We start from the raw sequence: 20,079 nt of genomic DNA, 5'->3' as shown, positions 1-20,079 counted from the left end.
CTTTTTAATGTTGTTATTTATTTATTTATATATCTGGCTAGGTAAGATAGAAAGATTTCTTTCCCTAAGAGAATGCTGGCCAGAGTATTTTCCTCTACCGTGGTCGGCGTAGTCTGGCGGTTAAAGCTGCTGTGCCAGGGTGGGCCTAGAAATAGCCCAGGATAACCCAGTGCCATTGCCACAAGTTCTGCCCTGTCAGAGCTTCTGGGTGGCCCCTCACAGAGCAGCTCCTCATTAGCCTGTCTGTGCTTTGCAGTGCACCGGGACTCCATGTCCTAAGTACTGTCCCAGCAAACAGGCTCAGGCCTCAGACCTAACACCGGGGGCTACACATTGACAGGCCAGCTTCTGACTTCTAATCCTCTCCCAAAACTTGTAAGCTTATTGTCTACAGTGGGAGTGCTTAAGGACAGTGAGAGTTAGCTTAGGAAAATTCGACTCTATTGTTTTTATGCTGAAATATAGCACTTTTTGCCCCATTTCATTGCTTAGTATTTCTAGAAAAGCAAATATGATCCCTTTCTTTGTAGAATCGTGTGTAATAGCTGAAAGGAGTCTCAGCCATCGCCTGGCCCGCTTCCTCATTGTGTAGACTCGGCAGCCAGAGCAGAGAAATGGTGAAATGCCCGAGAGCTTACATCTCGGTGCGTGCAAGCGGTGGTGCACGTTGGTCCCACAGTTAGTGCAAAGGCTGAAATCAGTCACAGTTAAGATTACTCTGGAAAAATCCTTAAATTGGCCTAAAGTATATAATACATGGCTTAAAACACAATTCAGTAGTATTTCTTGTTAATTATGAGAGAGAAAGAAAAAGATACGCCTTTCATTGTATGAGAGGGAAGAATTTGAGAATTATAGGCAGGTTTAAGTGAGATGAGTGCACGTGTGACACAGGCCTCTGTATGTGCAGAGCCAGAACTCAGACCCCCCATCGTCCAAGCCTTTCTACGGACTCAGGCTGCATCTCACACCACGAAAACTCAGGGTAGTTTTAAAGTATGATTGTACTTGTTCCTCATAAGTGCTTTTAACTAAACGAAGCTATGCCTCCATTTTTCTTAGGCAAATCTGTTTGTTGATTATTTTTTTGTTTGCTTTCTCCTGGTTGGGTTTTATTTTATTCTCCCCTGTAATTCTCAAACATTTTAGTGCCAGGGAACTCACTTTATGTTTACAGAATATCCACCAGGTGGCACTGTTGTTCTCTTGATTTGTAGAGTATAGTTCAGAGGCAGCTCCTTTTCTTGGGGAGTGTACAGTCTTGGAGAAGAGACAGAACAGATGAACATGTGTTATGTATATAAATATGGTTAGTATAATTGCATACAATCCAGTTTTCATTACTGTGAATTTTAAGGTATTGTCCATATTTCTGTTAAAGTGGAATTTTGTGGTATTGAATATTACATGAAATGAATGGACCATTGGCTGGGACATGGAAATATTTTTGTTAAAATACTATTTGTTTTAACAGGATTTGATCTGAACATATATACATATGTCAGTATATATCATACATAGGACTCTAATAGCTGGGGACAAGCTGGCCAAGTAGATTGTGTTAGTTAGTGTCTAGTAGACTTGGATTAAACCTGGCATTAGCTCCTTAACACAGACCCAAACTTAAGAGCACTGAGGGAGAAACAGGTCCACGTGTATATCATACTTAGATTTAATAATGTGTGGAGCAGTTTACTAATATTGTTCTGCTTTGGTGTTCAACTTTTACTGTAGATGATCTTGAGTTTGAGTTTTTACTCTACTGAAATTGACAGTCAACTTAAGACTTCTTTTGATTGTCAAAACCATTAATTCTGTAAAAATTGCCTATCATTTTGACTTTTGGATGCTTACTGTGAATAGCGTACCTGTTAGTATAGAGAAAATGGAAAAATGGTTGTGGTCTCTGGCTCCTTTTGGTTCAGTGGAAAAAGTGATAATTATGATATGCTTTTCTAGAAATCATGGTAAATGTTTAGTCTGCAATGTCAATTTCTGCAGGCTAAGTTTGTGGTTTGTAAGAACTGTTGTTAAAGGGGAAATTTATTCCGTTTGAAGTAGAAGCAGATCGTACTTCAAAAAGGATGCTAAGCATTGGGGATCCATTTGGTGAGGTGTCTGAGCAATCAAGGTTTTTTAAACATTTCACTTCTTGGCTATAGCTTGTTCATTTGTTTCATCCCCAAGTAAGGATGATAAATCATTGTGGACTGGAAGTGCGACAGAGACTGTGTCACAGGTCTCTGGGGATGTGGAAGAACCGGAGCACAGCTAAGGCTTTGGGCCGGATGCAGGGCCAGAGACCCAGCCCAAGCCAGGGCAAGAGGGAGATAAGAGAGTGGCCACTGGGTATTGGCAGCCCCTCAGTGTGAGTCCGAGTTGCCTGTCAGCCCACTTTTCAGACCTCAGCTTCCTCGGCTGTGTGGGAATGGGGGTGATGATGATAGCGTCCGTGGGCACTGTGGAGGTTAAAGAATGTGTGTAACATGCCTGGCACCGCGTGGGTATTCTGAGGATGGCAGCTTAAGAGAAGAAGAAAAGGCCCAGAGAGACAGGAAACACCTGCTTCTCGAGAGGAGTAAGGCTTATTGCCAGGAAGTTTTAATCATTCGCCCGCTAATTTCCGATTGATTCATCCTGACATCATATAGGTAGGTGTGCGAGGCACTTTGTTGGCACACCAGTGTTGAGTTGTGTGACCCGAGCATCGTTTCACTTCATTTCTGCCCGAATCCTGGGTCAGAGTGTTCCAGGTTAAGGCACCCAGAGGCAGGCTGCTGCCAGCAGTTGCTTTGGCTTTTGTTTTGGTTTCTAACTTCACATTTTACAACTGCACAGACCTGTGACTAGGAAGGGGAAGGGACAGCAGGGCTGGGTGGGGAAGGAGCTTCTTTGCAGCTGCTCTTTGAAATGTGTTTCTAAAAGAATAAAGTTTCTGTAACTGTGATCTAAGCCGCGTGTCAGAACTGGCTGTAGTCAAGGGCATTGAGCTGACAGTACACATTTGAGTTCCATTTTGATACAGTGTTATTTATATATTGAGCTTTGAAACTTGTGCCTTTTAATTGTTTTAATTTACTGTTGAAGTTTTTCCAGACCTTCATCTGGTGCCTGTAATTAGCAGCAGCACTTCTCAGCGCTGGAGCGCAGCATTCTGTCTGGCCTGACTTTCTGGGCCAGCATGTACTCTTGTTGCATTGGGGAGGGTTATGGTGGGAGGTGGGAAGTCTCAGCAGACAGAGTAAATGAGAGCCAGGTATCCTCCTTGAGAGAATGCTTAGTCGTAACACCTCCAAGCACTTTTTAGCCCAGGTCTGTTGAGACCACCTTATCAGTAACTTCATCCTGAGTAGGCTTGAAACCAGAAAGTTACGAGATCTGCATGGCTTCTGGGGATGGCTTCTGGGGATAGCTGCTCGGATAGCTGCTTGTAGGTGCTCAATTCAAGGGAATGTGAAGCTTGTAACCAAGATGTTAGAGGGTTTTAGCACTTTGCTAGAGGGGTGTGTAGTATTTTCTCTCAGAAAATAAAGAAGGGGAACACTGCTTAGCCTCCTTGACCAACAGTATCAGCCTAAGGGGACTTGGAGACATGGGAAGAACAACAGGCTGGCACAGAGTGAGCTCCTGTTCTGTGTCTGGCTCCTTAATAACCTCCTCTTATTAGCCTTTCCAACCAGCTTAGGAAGTCCCTTCTCTAAAATGAGGGTGGGCAGATTACATGAGATAATCCATTGCACGCATTTGATATCATGTCTATTTTATGGAAGACTGAGGTCCAAAAGGGAAAGCTGATTTACTTGAGGAGAGCAGAGGACACAGCCGGGGACGTGGTTGATGATGGGGCAGTAATGCTGACCTTGCAAAGTGACTGTGTTCTGATATCAAGTGTAGGACTAGGAGATAGTCAAATAAGTACCCCAGCAGTAGAAAAACTCAGAGAAGACCTAAGTTTATTAGTCCATGGTTCGAGATTCTAAAAGAAAATATGACTAAAGCCAGCTGAAAGATTCTGATGAATACTTTGTCAGTCGTAGAAGTGGAGAGGCACAGGGAGAAGCCCATGCGATTATCCATGGGTTTATTTCCCTGATTATAAAGAAACGTGGTCAGAAAGGTGGAAGAAAGGGAGCCTGAACCTTCAAGAATGGGATCAAGAAGGCAAGACCCTGAATAATGTAAAATTGCCCCAAATGGCTAAATAATCTGGGAGAGTTGGAAACAAAGTTAACTATTTGGAGCAACAGTATGAAGAAAGACAGCACAGTGTCCTTGGGCTAGATGGTGTAGTGATAATAGAAACAGCCTATTTTCACTCCCCTTTTAACCTATTTTTTTTTCTTCCCCACTAAGAATAATGGATTTAAAACCGGAAAGGATAGAAAAATTGTAGTCCAAGAAAGCTAGGAAGATACTTAGGAAACACACGGCTCCTATAAACAAGTAGACCAAAGACATTGCTCATCACGAGAGTGGCAGAGCCTGCAGTGGTGACTTTCAGAATTGTGGGATATTGAAACCATAGGCAGAGCTACTGCGTACAGCTGTGCCCTTTCCCGCTGATCCTACCCCGAGATGACTGATGAGCAGATTGCCTGGTTTTAAGAACTTGGGAAGGTGTGTTTGGGGGAGATTGCCGGGTAAATTTGATGCCACACTCTAGTAGGGTTCTTAAGTGGGTTATCAGAAGCTGATTAGCTTCTGAGAAGATTGTAGGTTTGTGTAAGCCTAGAAGGATGTACACAGAATGTTAAAGGCTGTTGTCTCCAAGTGGCGGGATTTAGAAATATAAGCGCTTATATGCATTTTGTAATATTTCTGTAATGAACACGGGTTATATATGTTAAAAAGGGACACAGAGCAGCTAGTGCCAACTTGTAAACAAAAAATGCAATCCCAACGTTATGTGGTAAGCACCAGCCATGGAACATACAGAGGACCCTACCAAAGTCACCTAACTAACTTCCTTTTTGGATAAGGTTACTGGGCCCGTAGAGGTCATAGAGTCTTCATGGGGCAGAATTCCTCCAGCGTCCCTGGAGACTGAGTAGAGAGAGTGGACAGGAGAGCAGCACATCCAGATGGCTGCAGAACGAGCGTCTCAGTGTTGGGACCTTGTGGACTGTGATTCCTGGGTCAGGGATAGCCTGGAGGGAAGTATCCAGAAGCGTGGGTGCTGTCCTTGGTTCTGACCCATTTAACATGTTTGCCCACCAGCTTGGGGTAAAGTCTTACTGCTGCTGCCCATTTGCAGATCTGGTGGGGGAGACCCAGTCTTGGATGACAGAGTCAGAATTCAGGAGGCTGCGGGCATGGTCAGATACAGCTTGGAAGGTGAATTAGAGTGAGGATAGCTGCACACTCCTGCACTAAGCTGACCCCACCTCTCTAACTAACCATACAAGGACAGACTTAGGGGGGCTTGTTTTAATAGATGTTTTGGAGGGGAGATTTTAACTTAGTGCCATCTTAGGAACCTATTTGATTTGACTGTTAGATGAAGGCAGTCTGATCTTTGACTGCATTACCTGTAATGGAATGACATGTGCAGGCGGAGATAGTCGTCCCAGGGTAGTCTTTGTTATCAGGTCCTAACTTGGGTATTAACCTAGTCCAGAGTAGGAGGACTAGTATATGAAGGCCTGTAAACCATGATAAACAGTGCAAATAGTCCTTTTAGAGTTGAAGAAAACCTTAGTTTGTAAAGCATTTTTTATGTATCATCTCATTTTGATATTTTCAAAGTAAGGCAGAGATTACTTTCCCCATTTTATACAGATGAGGGAAGAGAGGCTCTGAGAGTGTAATGATTTACTGTGTACTCCGCTGAGTTAGTGCTACTGTGCTACTTCGATTTACCTTGGAAAAGAGAACAGAGTAAGCTTGTATGGTGCTTTGTGGTCTTCAAAGTCTTTTCGTAAAACTCATCTGATTTTGACAGATAGGGTGAGAAAGAACAGTTGTTACTGATGAGTTACATTACATATGGTGAAAAACCAAGGGGCAGGATGTTTCAAAATTTGCTTCATGTTGTAGAACTACTACTATTTGTGGAACCTAAATTTGAAATTGGAATTTTCTGCGTATATGTTTTGTGTTCCCACCACTATACAAAATAGATCTGGGGATGAACTTCATTTCTTGTAGCCACAGGGGACATGCCTAGAACCACAGGATGAGAGTTTACAGGAGCAACAACCTCGTCCATTGTGATCTTATGCTGCAAATATCAGGCAGAGGCCGAATCTTGGTTGTTTTTAAGGTGACCCTTGCCTTGTATGGGATAAACCTCTTAAGGTTCTGGAATTTGTAGATGTGGTTCTTTTGAGAATTTTACCTCCACAGAAGGAGATGAGGAAATTATTGACAAAAATACATCTGAGTACACCTGACTTTAAGCTTTTTAAGATGTCAGCATTTCACCTTTTTGTCTCCTTAGCCCCAGGGGATACACATAGATCATAGGATGATTTGTTACAAGAGACAGCAAATCAGAGGGGAAAGAACACAAACTTTGGAGAAAGAGATTGGAATTCCAGTCTTGGCTCTACTACTCTGTAGTTGTGAAACCTTGATGCCACCTCTCTGTGCCTCATCTGTAAAATTTAGGAGTCATTATCCCATAGTGATTTTAAAATTTGAGTTATGTAAAAGTATTTTATCATAATATCTGACAAGTATAGAATTGTCCAGGCTCAGTGTTTACACACAGTAACTGTTGCCATGAATTGCTTTACCTTAAAAAATTAGAACCAAAAAGAAGAGTGTCTATGTGCACGTGTGTATCTGCAGAACTGCCGATGTGGCCTGGTTCGGGGTTTTGTTGCTCCTCTTGCCCTGCAGAGTGGTGACTGGCACATTCCCACCCCCTTCCCGTCCCTTCATTGCCTTTTCTGTTTTGCAGAGCAAGGCTTAGATCACATAGCAGAAAACATTCTTTCCTACCTGGATGCCAGGTCTCTGTGTGCGGCAGAGCTGGTGTGTAAAGAATGGCAGCGAGTGATCTCGGAAGGAATGCTTTGGAAGAAGCTGATCGAACGAATGGTGCGCACCGACCCTCTGTGGAAGGGACTTTCGGAAAGAAGAGGGTGGTGAGTACTGGGCTGCCCGTTTCCTGAAAGTACTGCCTTCGACCTGGGCTTAGTTAGGAAAGCAGTTACACTTACCCGATGCATTGGCCTATTTTAAACAAGCGGGGAAAGACGAGTGGTCAGGAGGTGGGGGAAAAGTTAAAGCTGCTAGAAGTTTTCCTTCTGAAATGCATATTTTCTTTATATGTGCTAACCGTTACAAAGTACTGTATCGTTAGAGTGGTTTGGCTTTCAGAGCTTGTTATGGATGCTCTTCCTTTCACATTTTTCTTAAGTGGTAATACCATTACCAAGAGGTAGATAAGAAAAAAAAGAAAATAGGAGAAAATCGAATAATGCCATTTTGCTGTTGGTTGAGGATAATGGGAGGCACAGAGGGCAGGCTTTTTTTTTTGGAGAAAACCCATTACCTTAAATATAGTTCTATCGCTCAGTACTTGTCCGTGATCCGGCCCAGGTAGCACAGAGGACGCTGCAGGCGGAAGACGGGCAGTGGCGTGAGCGGGGTTAGGGCTGTCCTGTGGGGGAAGTTTGCCGTGTGTCCGGTCAGGTGTCCGCGGAGCTACGGTAGCAAACTAGGACGAAAGGCGCGGTCACCGTGCTTTGAGTGTTCAGGAGACAAAGGGCAGGACCGTGAGAGCTATAAATCGAGCAAACTTGGTCCAGCATGTTCGGGCTCAGAAATCTTGCTTTTGAACTGTTAGAGCTCAGTATAAGTCAGAAGACTTGAGTGATACACTATCTTTGTAAGCACCACATTTAAATAAAATTCACCCTTTTATGTGCAAAAATGTAACATCTGTTTGTTTTATTTGCCAGGGATCAGTACCTGTTTAAAAACAGACCTACAGATGGCCCTCCCAATTCATTTTATAGATCATTATACCCCAAGATTATCCAGGATATAGAGGTAACTTCATGGTTTATCTTTCTTATGGGCTCTTTGTGTCTTGTTCTCAGCTTTTTATGTTACCTTAGTGTTGTGTTGATCTAAAATCATGGAACAAGTAATTTTGTTTCAAGTTGAACTCTTGGAGCAAATGTGTCACAATCACTGTATAATCAGTCTGTAGCTATTCTTCAGAATACGTCATGTCTTTTTGTAAAAACGATCTAACTTTTCTCAGCTGTGAAGTGTATCTGCAGGGCTGCTATAATTAAAACCTTAATCCAAAACCAGCTTTTCATTCTAATTTGATATAATTTCCAAATCCAAGGCCCAGTTTTTTAGGCAAGCAGTTTTATGTTTTTGAGCCATATCTAGAGAACTAGAGAAGGCACAGTCTCAGTTTCCTCTGTAAATTTCCCATATTTTTTCGTTAAAAAAAATGACTCAAATATGATTACAAGCAATAATTAAGTGGGTTTTATAGGGCAAATTATGCTGCTGGACCATTTTGGATGTGAATGTAACTCCCCCAGACCAGTAAAACTCTGTAAACTTGATGAGAACCATTGGAGGTGTTTGATATTGTTCATGTGTTCTAATTGGTTCAGTTTTATTATTTAGCCCTTTCCCTTGAACCAGGAAAGACACGCACAGGCATTTCTCATTAACTCTTTCACATGTGTTCTTGGCAGGTCCCGGTTACTTCACTATTTCCTCCTTGGCAGAAAAGTTTAGCCTTCTCTGGGCAGTGCTGTATCACCCATAAAGTTCTACTCAGTTTCCCAAACGTGAAGTAATCCTTTCCCCAGGTGATAGACATAAAAGTTATTGTGCCAAAATTCATTAATGGAGAAACATGTGCTTTTTGGAGGTTTTTCCCCCTTTTTGAGGCAGATGTGAACTAATGGAATCACCCGGTTAATGGTAAATCTGAATGTGACTGGAATATCATTATTTAAAGCACAAGCCCTTGTCTTGAGAATTCTGCTCCCTAAAATGAGCTATAAAGTAGCCTTTTAGGGAGGCTTACCTAATTTCAAACTGCTGTTAGACAAATCAAAGCTTAGGAATTAATTGATCCATTGACAGAACTTAGAATAAATTGCCCCTGCAGTGTTGTAGCTGAGACAGTGTTAACTTGAATCTTAGGTTGGTGTGTGTGTTCCGGGGAGAGGGGGCTGTCGCTCACCCTTAGATAGTTATGCTAAGACGTTGCTTCTTCATACATCTTAGGAGCTATATTACTTTCTGCCTCTCCCAATTGTTCTTTACAAAGTAGTTCTGAATTTCCTTGAATAATTTAGTAAGTCCTCTCTTGTGAGAGGATGATGTTTAAAGTCAATCATTGATAAACAGGAATTTTGGTAGAGCTTTGATCAGGTTGAAGATTTGGTGGCACAGATTATTTTATTTAACCCTTGTGAGCAGTATTGTAATTGACAGTATGAACTTAATATTCTGTGGCGTGACAGCCTGTGACACCACCTACCATATCCATTTCCTCAGGCTGAAATAATATTTTTACGTTAGTAGAGGAGGCAGATGTGAGGGAAAATAGAGCTATGGGGGAAAACCCTATTTGACCCAAAACCTCTACATCATGGTGGTCTGCCCAGTGGTTCTTAAAGTGTGGTTTGGAAAAATCCACTGGTTGGCCACAAGGGTCTCCTCCAGATTTTTGTGGGCTAGATCTCTTAGTGTAAGGGATGATGTTTTATACTTTGGTATATTCACTAGTAGTAATAATAATAAAAATAATATACCGTATATAGAGCGTTTACTTGTGCTAGATCCTTTGTTAAGCATTTAACACTCTAGACGATACCTGGAAGGTAGGTCATGTCCGTATTAAAGTTGAGGAAACGGGGGCTCAACAAGATCACACAGCTAGTGAGTAACAGAGCTTGTGCTCGACCATATATTCTGCTGTGTTTCAGACAACTTTTTGTACTACCCCCATCAAAATAGAGTTCTTTACCTCTGTTTTGGGAGTATATTTAATTTTCTTCAGGGTGGACTCACAGGTAGAGAGTTTTGTCAGTGATCCATGGATTGAACAAATGAGAGACTCACGGCTTGGCTCTTGCCCATATAGCTGATATGAGACCCCCTTACGCAGAATATAATAGTTACTGGTACCCTTTTTTGATTGAGCCCTTGCAGTGTACTGTGAACTGTGTTGTGTGACTTACATAGGTTATTGCATTTCATTCCTACAAGGTACATATCCCCATCTGTAATAAGGGGAAACCGAGATGAAGAGAAGTTTTAGAACTTGTTACATAGTTATGTAGGAGAGGTGGGATTTAATTGAAGCCTGGCTAGCTCTAGGCTTAGTGTTGTCATTTGCAGTCTGGAAAATTCAAGAAGTGAAGGAGAAAGGTGTCTGTTGTTACGGAGCTACAGACTTCAAGGGGGACTCACCTTCCTCCCATTGTGCGAGCACCCAGTGTCCTTGACTGTTCATTGAAGAGGGCATGAGTTAAGATCAGTCGGCCTTGTTTTCGTCCAGCCATAGTCCTGGTGTCCTGACCTTGGATTTGTCTCTGTCTCTGTCTCAGAGGAGTAGCAGACCCTGTCACGTACATGCCCTTTTCCTCTATTTGCTGGGTTAAAGCCTCTGAAGCGCTGTCCTTGACACGGCCTGCTGGTAAAATGATGGTGTGTTGTGTCGCACCTTTTAATAAACCACATTTTATTCAGGGAAAGCGGGGAGCTTTTTTGTGGTTTGCAAACTTGATATTAACATTGTCTTGACCAGAGAATGCTGAAACTTGCCCACCCACCCAGTTGTGTTTAGGCTTCTAAAAATAATGTTATCCCTCCATACTCAGACATCTGTTTTCACTCTGTTGCCAATTTAAATGCCGCTGTATACTCTGTGTATCATGGCTACTTTCCCAGTATTTTGAAAATTTGCACAGGGTAAGGGGATTTTACAGGTTCTCAAAAACATGAACTATTCCTCCACGGTAGCCACGCCACACGATGTCCAGGTGAAGTGCAGGTATCCGCGTAACCGCAGAGGCGCACCTGTGCGCCGGTCCCGCGCTCCAGTTGAGATAACGGCTGCGTCGCTTTCAGGGCCGCGCCCTTCCTGCGTGGGGCGGGCCGGGGCTGCCCGCGGTGGGTAGCAGCCCACACTAGACAACCGGTCCTGGCAGTTTGGTGGGGAGGGTTTTGGGGTCAGAGCCTACTCCTTTTGGCCCGAGTTCTGCACAGAGCGTCGCTGCTGCCGTTTGTAGGCACTGTGACGAGCACTTACCTGTGTCATCTCATTTAATCCTCACACCAGTTTTGAGGCAGGATATATTATTTTTCCCATTTTTACAGAGGAGCAAACTGCAGCTCAAACAGTCCAAGTCATTTGCCAAAGCTGCTAATTGACCTTGGTATTTTCTACCACAGTGGGCTGCCTTCCATTTTTAAAGGTCTAGTTTTTCTAAAAAAGATCTGGATTGTAAGTGTTCTAGTAAGAGTTGAGGTTGTCATATAAGGTGGTAGGGAATATTTTGGGCAGGCACAGTCAGCAGGGAGTGCTGCTTGCTTCTGTGGGTGGCCTTGGCCTTGAGAAGGGTGAATTAGAATTAGACGGGGTGGCGCGCAGCAAAGCAGCCCACTCCCTGGTCTGGCTTAGTGTCGCTTTCCTAGCATTTTGAAACAAACACTTGTTTGGGCATTAAGGAAACTAATAATTTTGGAAACAGCCCTAAGTGGAACTTCCTAAAATGACCCCTCAGAAATAATTTGGCAAACCTTTTCTCTTAAAATTCAGATATGTATATTAGGAAATTAGGCTCTTTCTAAGCATTGAAGCTGAGCCATTTTCTACCTTCCATTCGACTTAGAATGCAAGCCTGTTGTCCAGCCGAGCTTTTGGGAGGTCCCGACACCGGGCTCTTGTCTGAGAGTTGGAGATAGAGAACACCAGCCTTTCATGTTGGGTGGCGTGCCTGTCCAGTTGTAGGCTGGCTGTGTTGCCTCCCCCACCTCCTCTCTGCTGTGTGGCTTTAGGTACAAAGATTATAACCAGGTCACCCAGTTTTAGAAAACATTGTAGAGTAGAGGGGGGACATAACATGTAGGAAATTCTTTTTGGTATGAGGAGCCCCCATTCCCTCTTAAAAAATTTTTTTTCCCTCTCAAACTTCTATGTGATGGTTAATGTGCCTTTTCATTCATTTAAATACAGAGTAACAAAGCTACTTACTGCTTCAATAATATTTTAAAATAATTGTGTTTGTTTTAAACTAAGAGTAGCTATATGAATTTTATAAATAACACCTGATGTGTGTTTGTGTGTACGTGTGTGTGTGAGAGAGACAGACAGACAGATAAACGTATTACATAGTCTCTTCTGGAATACTTCGGGTGTTATGGAGTTGTGTACTCTGCAGCAACTCTTAGCCCTGAGAGGGTATGGCCTGAACATCGTAACCGTTGCTGGGAGTCACTGGCCATGGATAGGACTTACCAGTACGTCTGCCTTCTACTCAGAATTTTCCGGGTCCACTTTAGCATGCTGGGGTGGCTCAGTCATATCTGAAAAGACATGATTTCTCTAAATGATTCTAAGCATTGAGTTCAGTGTAAGAAATTCCTTATACTCTGGACCTGCTTTTAAAAAGTTGCTTACGCAGCCCAAGCTGGTTTGGTTCAGTGGTTAGAGCATCGGCCCTCAGACTGAAGGGTCCTGGGTACTATTCCGGCCAAGGGCATGTACCACAGTTGCAGGCTCGATCCCCGGGCCCAGTTGGGGCGTGTGGGGGAGGCAATCAGTGTGTCTCTCACATCGATGTTTCTCTCTCCCCCTTCCACTCTCTCTGAAAAGCAATAGAAAAAAATATCCTCAGGTTAGGATTTTTTTTTTTAAAAGTTGCTTACACAGCCCGGCCGTGCGTGGCTCAGTGGTTGAGCGTCGACCTGGGATCCAGGCAATCGGGGTTCGATTCCCGGTCAGGGCATGTGCCCGGTTGAGGGCTTGATCAATGACTCTCTCATCATTGATGTTTCTATCTCTCTCCCCCCCTCTCCTTTCCTCTCTCTGAAATCAATAAAGATATATTTTTTTAAAAGTTGCTTACACAGACAGAACTGTTGTCTACCTTGATAGTGCTAGCAGAAGTAGGGTGAGTTACTTTGGTTTTGGCATGTGCTTTTATGTCTGATGCTTTACCAACTCACTAGAGGTGATGCTGCTGACTTGGTAGCAGATGGGCAGGTGAGCATTTCCTCGCTCCTTGTATCTCCATAGCATCTCCTGGGCACCAGGAATAGGCCATCCCTCCCTCTCTCAAGGCTGCGTGTGGGCAGGAATTATATTTCCAGGCTCTAGTGCTAAGGACTGAGGCCACAAATGGTAAAACATTCTCTTTCTGTAAAATGAGGGCGGTAAATCGGCTTCAGAGTTGTGATGATTATATTAGCTATAAAATATATAAAGCACATAGTATAGTGTCTGGAAGCATAGTGCCTAGCACATAACATTCCGTGAACTGTAACATTTTAGAGCGTAAGGAAGCAAGCATACTGCCTTCAGAATAAGAGGAAATGCAGTTTGTTACATGTCAGCAGAGCTAGTAAGTAAGTGCTTATCATGAATGAAGATGAGATGTATCTCCTTTCTTTAAAGGAACTAATTGACACTTGTAGTTCTTCAGATAATTAATTACTGAGAGCTAATCTTTTAAATGATATCCTGATGTAACTAACTATTCTGGTCCCTAGTGTCCCCTAATTTCAAGGATCAGAAGTTTACACTTTGGTTTGTCTTAGTAGAAACTTTATCTTTTAATCTTGAAAACACCCAGTATCCACTTCCAAAGGTTAAGTCGGCCAGTGCTCTGGGCACAACCCACTTCCTCATTAAACTGCCCACTGGTCTCCTGCTCTGCTGCTGTTTATCTCAAGTCCTGCAGCACTTGGTTTTTAATCACTTATTTGGTACTTAAATTTTATCTGGAATTATTACTGATCTTCTTGTGTTCTGTGTTCTCTGCCTCGTAGCTAGGACTCTACCTCTTTATAGACAGTGCATCTCTTAGTTGGAAAAGCAGGGGCTTAGAGTCAGGAAGAACTGGGTGTGATTTCCAGCTCGTCCAATTACTAGATTTGTGGGCTCAGGCAAATTAAACTCCTTCCTTGTTTGAAAAAGGAAAATAATAAGAATTTCCTTTCAAGGCCAATTCGTGGATCATTTAACCAAATAAACATGTTTGGAGTAGATCCAGTTCCAGATACTGTGTGCCCAGATACTGGAGCAGTGCCTCCCTTGAAAGCAGTATGCTTCCTGTTGATCATTTAATGCCTAGTGCCTAGCACAGCTAGTACCTGGAATACACTAGCATATTGGTAAGTGTTGCCTGAATGATGAAAGAATGAGAACCCGGGGCTGACATGAGCCACTCTTACTTTAAAGGAGCTTCAGTCTGGTGGAAAATTAAAAATGGATAACAAAATTTTTGCTATAGTAGTTGGCCTCTAGTAGTTGTTCAGTCTTTTTTCAATGGTCAAGACAAAGCTTTGGATGGATATACACATTTCTCAGTATAGGCTTAATATTGTTGGGGGTCTTCCGCCAAATATTTTAATTGGCATTAGACAGGGACCCGATGAGTTACTATTTATTTGTATGTTTTGGATGCAAATGGCATTCTTGAAACATACTGAGTTCTGTCTAGGCTGGTTTTTTTTCAAACCCAACCCAAACTCATTGGAAATCCTGTGATAGCTGCCAGAAGGGCAGAGAACGTTTGAGAAAAAACATTGTTGGGCTAATGTCTTACTTGGAAAGAACATGATTCCTGTCCACAGACAGTTACGCAGACCAAGACGGGGTATCGGTGGTATGCTGTTTCTGGAAGCAGCGCCAGAGTCTGAAGCCTAATAGAATAGTTGATTCACAAAAACTCATCTGTTGCCTCTTTCTCCCCAGACTATAGAATCTAACTGGCGGTGTGGACGACACAACTTGCAGAGGATTCAGTGCCGCTCTGAAAACAGCAAAGGTGTCTACTGTTTACAGTACGATGATGAGAAAATCATCAGCGGGCTGCGAGACAACTCTATCAAGGTGAAGGACCGCTTTGTGTGCGTTGTCGATAGAATGGTGGTCGCCTGTGAGACACTGACACTGCGGCAGCCCTTTCAGTGATTCAGCTTGTGATTCTGGATGACTAGAGGCAGAGCGTTTTCCTGCGCTGCCTGACTTCTTCCCACCTCCAAGCGCAGTTATGGCCTATATTCTGTGCTTAGGCACCTAGGGGAGAGATCTCAGCATTGCAGGGCTCCTGATGACTTTGCTTGCTGGTGAAAGCATTGTGATTTGCCTGGAAATCAGTCATTACCTTTTACGATTCCCAAGAAAGGCTCAGATGATAACACAAAGAGTGATAGCACAATTTAGATAAGCCGGATTGTTTCCGCGTTTAGTGTTTGGCAGCTGATCTGACAGATTTTGTTTTACATTGTTTATAGCTCATCTCCTCATTTAAGAAAACACTGTAGGGGTTTTTTCTTTTAGTAATAATTTACATACAGGGAAATTCACTCATTTTGGTGTAAAGCTCTATGAGTTTTGAGAAGCATAGATAATTGTGTAACCATAACAATACACAAGATACAGAACAGTGTCATCATCCCCAGATGTTTCCTTGTCCTGCCCCTTTGTGTTCAACTCTTTGCATTCTTCCCCTAGGCACTGGCCACCACTGCTTTTTCTGTCCCTATAATTTTGCCTTTTTGAGAATATCCTGTAAGACTAACACTGTGTGACCCTTGAGTCTGGTTTCTCAGCGCAGTGCATTTGAGTTTCATCTGTGTCGTTGCTCTTAGCAGTGCTTGGTTCCTTCTTACTGCTGGGTAGTAGTCCATCTCCTGGGCGTACCACAGTGTGCTTAGCATTTACCTGTTGAAGGACAAGCCTAGGAGTAAGATTGCTGACTCATGGAAGTGTATGTTTTACTTGCTAAGAAAGCGCTAAGCTGCTTTCCAGCGAGGTGGTGCCATTTTGCATTCCAACCAGCAATGTGTGAAAGTTGCTTTTGTTCTGCCTCGTCAGCCCTTGATTGTCTTAGGTTTTTATATTAGCTGTTCTGATAGGTATGTAGACGTGCCTCATTTTATTTCCCCAGTGACTGACGATAATGAGCATCTTTTCACTTAATGGTGCTTATTTGCCATCCATGTATTTTTTGGTAAAGTTTCTATTCAGATCTTTTGTCTTGTTTTTAAATGGGTTTTTCAGTTTCATATTGAGTTTTGAGAGTTTACATATTCTGCATACAGTCCTTTGTTAGATATATTTTGCAAGTATTTTCTTCCAATCAGGGACTTGTCTTTTCATTTTCTTAATGGTAGATTTTAATTTTGATGAAACCCGATTTATCAACTTTTTTCTTTTATGAGTCATGCTTCTGATGTCATAGCTAAGAAGTCTTTGCTGTGTTTTTTGAATCTAAATTTATATCTTGCAGTCACCAAATTTCAGAGGTTCTTGCCATTACTTTTCAAATGCCTTCTCTTCACCAGTAGTTTTTGTTTTTTGACTGAGAACGTCCCTTTTCATTCACATCAAGCATGTTTATCTGCACCTCATGGGAGAGTTAACTGCTTTGACGGCTTGACCATGACAACATTGGGTAATCTCCAGGCTGTTGTGTGTTGAGTGTCTCTCCCCGAGAATTGATCACTTTCCCTGGTGTTTGTATGTTAAGTAATTGTGGGTTCTATCTTGGACATTATGGGTCTCACATTATAAAGACTGTGGAGCCTGTTAGAATCCCCTGGAGAAAATGTGTGGGTGTTTTTAAGCAGATGGTTAACCTAGTTGGGTTCAGAACTCAAGTTCTGTTGTGACTTCAGTGAGGGAGTTGGGGGCAGGGTAGAAGGTTGGGAACGATTCTGGTCTCTTTTCTGCTTCTCAAAGCCTTTGTCACTATTTTGGGTCTGTCTTCGGCTTGCACTACTCAGAGCTGGGTCTGAGACTTCAGCAGCATTTTAAATATCAGGTCTCTTATTGTAGCCTTTGCTGCGCTGGTTCAGTCTGTCCTGTGTGTACACAGTTTCAGTCATGCATGGTGTGGGTTTTCATGTAGGATTGAGGGAGCCTTTCTTCCAGATCTGTTCTCTTTTGGATGTCCCCAAGTCTCTCCTGCCTACGGGGATCCTTTCTACCTTTTCCTCTGGCCAGAAAAATGGGGTTTCTCGTGGAATTTTAGTTATCTTGCCACTGCTCTGGTGCGACTGCATGACTGGGGCCTGTTCTTGAATCAGAGTCACATGAGAAAAGGGGGAACATGGGGTCCTCCACACATTCTTTGGCCCCCAGAGATCCCTTTCTCCAGTCCTCTGTCCAGAAAGTGTGGTTTCACTCAGAGTTTTAATTGCCTCTGCTGCTAGTTCACCAGGCGGCTCCTGGACCCAGACCCACCTTTGGGCCAAAGCCACAATCAGAAGAGGTGAGGAAACAGGCAGAAAGAGTTGTCAGCTCCCCCCAATGTGGGTCACTTCTCAAATTTTTACTCCTCGCCACAGTCCACTTGCTTTCTTCCTCCTGCCCCTCCCTTCACACTTTTCAGAGTCCTCAGCTAGTTGCCTTCGTATTTTGTTTAGAGTTTTTGGTTATGATCAACTGGAAAGATAGTTTTTAGTGGGCTTTCTCCATCTTGGCCCTGTTTTCTGCATTGTTTTACTCTGGGTGAGTTAAAGGGTCTTTGTTTTTCATTTAAAAAAAGAAAGGAAAAAAAATATATAAAATAATGGAATTTTAGTAATTAAGATATCTTAGGGCAAAAAACACTCCGAATTAAAGCATTTAAAGAAACTGTTTCTCTGGTTTTCTGTTTGACAGTGTTTCCCAAAAAGTATTCTGTGGATGTGAATCTAAAAAATGTTCATTTGAAGAGTAATTCCCTTCAAAGAAGTTTAGAAAACAGTGCATATCTCCTTAGAAATTCACAGGATACAGGATATAAAGGCTCTGAGAAGGCCTGCAGTAGAGACACCTAGTGTTTCCCAACTTCCAAAACACATTTGACCGCAGAAGTCTGTTTTTATGTAATGTTTATTGATTGTCCTAACCTGTGGCTACAGATATACTCTAGAAAGAGTGACATCTGTTACTGTTTAGTTTTGGCAGTTCTCTTTTAAGGAGTTGATAAGAACTGTTTATAAGGACCTCGTCAGAGCATAGGCTGGCCGAGGGCTTGCATTTCATTTACACTGGGTGTGTTTCTAAAGAATTCTCTTAACAGAGGCACACCCATGTTTAAATTAAGCTTGCACTTGATTTACAAGACATAGAACTGTAGAGCAGAAATGCAGTTCAGACAGATCGTCCAGAGCTCTAGGTCCAGCCATCATTCCAGTGGTTGGAAACCTTTTGTACTTCAGTCTGCACTAGTCCTTGACCACTAATCAGTTTTTCCAAATCACCGTGGTTCTACTAAGTCAGAAATGAAAAGCAAGCCTTGCTATTTTATAGAAAGTCACTTAAATGTCTATAGCATTCACAATATCTTGGCTATTTGCAGTGAATGATAGGCACACTGCAAGTTATGATGTTATTTTACAAGGGAAGAAACCGGTCCACAGAATCAGATTTTTAACTGTCCAAAAGAAGTGAGAAAGAGAGCACTCAGAGTACAAAACCAGCTCTTATTAACATTTTACTTTCTTTTCATCTGTTTTTTCTCTTTTCTTTCTTAGAATATACATACTGGTTATATCATTATGGACAACTTCTTTTATGATTTAAAAAAATACAACTAATAAAGCATTATATTTCCTCATTAAAAACTTCACAGTTTACTTTGAAGTTTTTCTGAAATGTTGAACATTTTTGTAAACAAACATAATGGCTTAAGGGGTATGTGTTTTTAAGATTCTTCATGGCTGTTGTCACATTGTTTTCCAGAGGGTGAGCCAATTCTTTTCATAGAGTTTTTTTTAACCGCCCCCCCCCCCCCAAGGCTATTAAGTAGGAGTCCAGTAAACAGAGTACATCTATTCTGAAGTTACCTAGTATCACCTCTTCCCGTCCTGTCATTTCCCACCACCTGTTTGATGTTTAGCTCTCTTATTTATTGTAACAGGTTTGTTCTATTTTATGATTCAGAAAATAAGATGAAACAGAAGCATTGATTTTATCTTATCTCAATAGATTTGGGACAAAACCAGCCTGGAGTGTTTGAAAGTGTTGACAGGGCACACAGGCTCTGTCCTTTGTCTCCAGTACGACGAACGTGTCATTGTGACCGGCTCTTCAGATTCCACAGTGAGGTAAGCGATTGGTCTCAGTGGTCTGAGCTTGTGTTCCTTCTGTGAGGAGACTGAGTCGTACCGTTCTCTGTGTGTTTTGTGTGCTGTATTTCAGAACCACTTGGGGGTGGGTGTAGGTGCATTCTGTTAAGTGGGTTCTGTTCCCATTGCCATGTAGTATAGAGATGGCACCACACTTTCTTCCAGAAGCACATTGCCTGGTACAGGCTGGCTTCCTCCCCCGGCAGCAGAGAGGAGGAGGCAGGTGCTCTCCGAGTGGCTGTGGTGGGCAGTGACCTACAAATTCTGAAAGAATCAGGAGCAGAATGTTTGCAGAACCTTTTGAGGGACACAGAGTGCTAGTTGTTTTGTAGAATGTTATCGTATTGGATTCTCATATCAGCCTTTCTAGTAGGTAGATGCTGTCTTCTTTTTTTACAGATGTATAAGGAAACTGGGATCAGAGAGGTTAAGTAATTTACTCAGAGTCACATAGTTAATTTGAACTTTGAATTTATACCATTCAAGACTGTCTTCATATTACGTAGCCTTTCCAGTAATGGGGACAGTAGTTTTCAGATGCCACCCCCGAGAGAGAGTGATGAAGCTGGAAATGGCCATGTTCCCTGGCAGAAGGGACGTGGTGACTGCTGGGTGGAAGTTGGGAGAGTAGAAAGGAAACATTGTTGGGATCCACTCCTAAAAGCACTGGGACAAGGACATTTCCCATTCCACGTTGGGTGTGGCAAGGAGTTCATCAGAGCCTGGGGGTCACGCAGTAGAGCCTTAGCTGGACTGCTGGTGGCTTGGAGAAGGCAGTCCTTTGGAGGGGCAGGGCAC

The 20,079-nt window shown here is 42.7% G+C and overlaps 1 protein-coding gene across 8 annotated transcripts in view; it reads left to right on the top strand.

Annotated features, from left to right (window-relative positions):
• The window catches only part of FBXW11 (F-box and WD repeat domain containing 11), a 98,847-nt gene that overhangs the window by 64,918 nt on the left and 13,850 nt on the right, over window positions 1–20,079 (top strand). For all 8 annotated transcript variants that reach the window (XM_081136647.1, XM_081136648.1, XM_081136649.1 and 5 more), the window contains 4 exons: window positions 6,905–7,091; window positions 7,911–8,001; window positions 14,915–15,052; window positions 19,142–19,260. In XM_081136647.1, the coding sequence (XP_080992773.1) occupies window positions 6,905–7,091; window positions 7,911–8,001; window positions 14,915–15,052; window positions 19,142–19,260 (535 nt within the window). The remainder of the gene's footprint in view (window positions 1–6,904; window positions 7,092–7,910; window positions 8,002–14,914; window positions 15,053–19,141; window positions 19,261–20,079) is intronic.

This window comes from Miniopterus schreibersii, assembly GCF_964146895.1.
Source record: "Miniopterus schreibersii genome assembly, chromosome: 4".
Classification (NCBI taxonomy): Eukaryota; Metazoa; Chordata; class Mammalia; order Chiroptera; family Miniopteridae; genus Miniopterus; species Miniopterus schreibersii.
The sequence above is the reverse complement of the archived record's forward strand: the minus strand, read 5'-3'. Positions and strand labels throughout refer to the sequence as shown.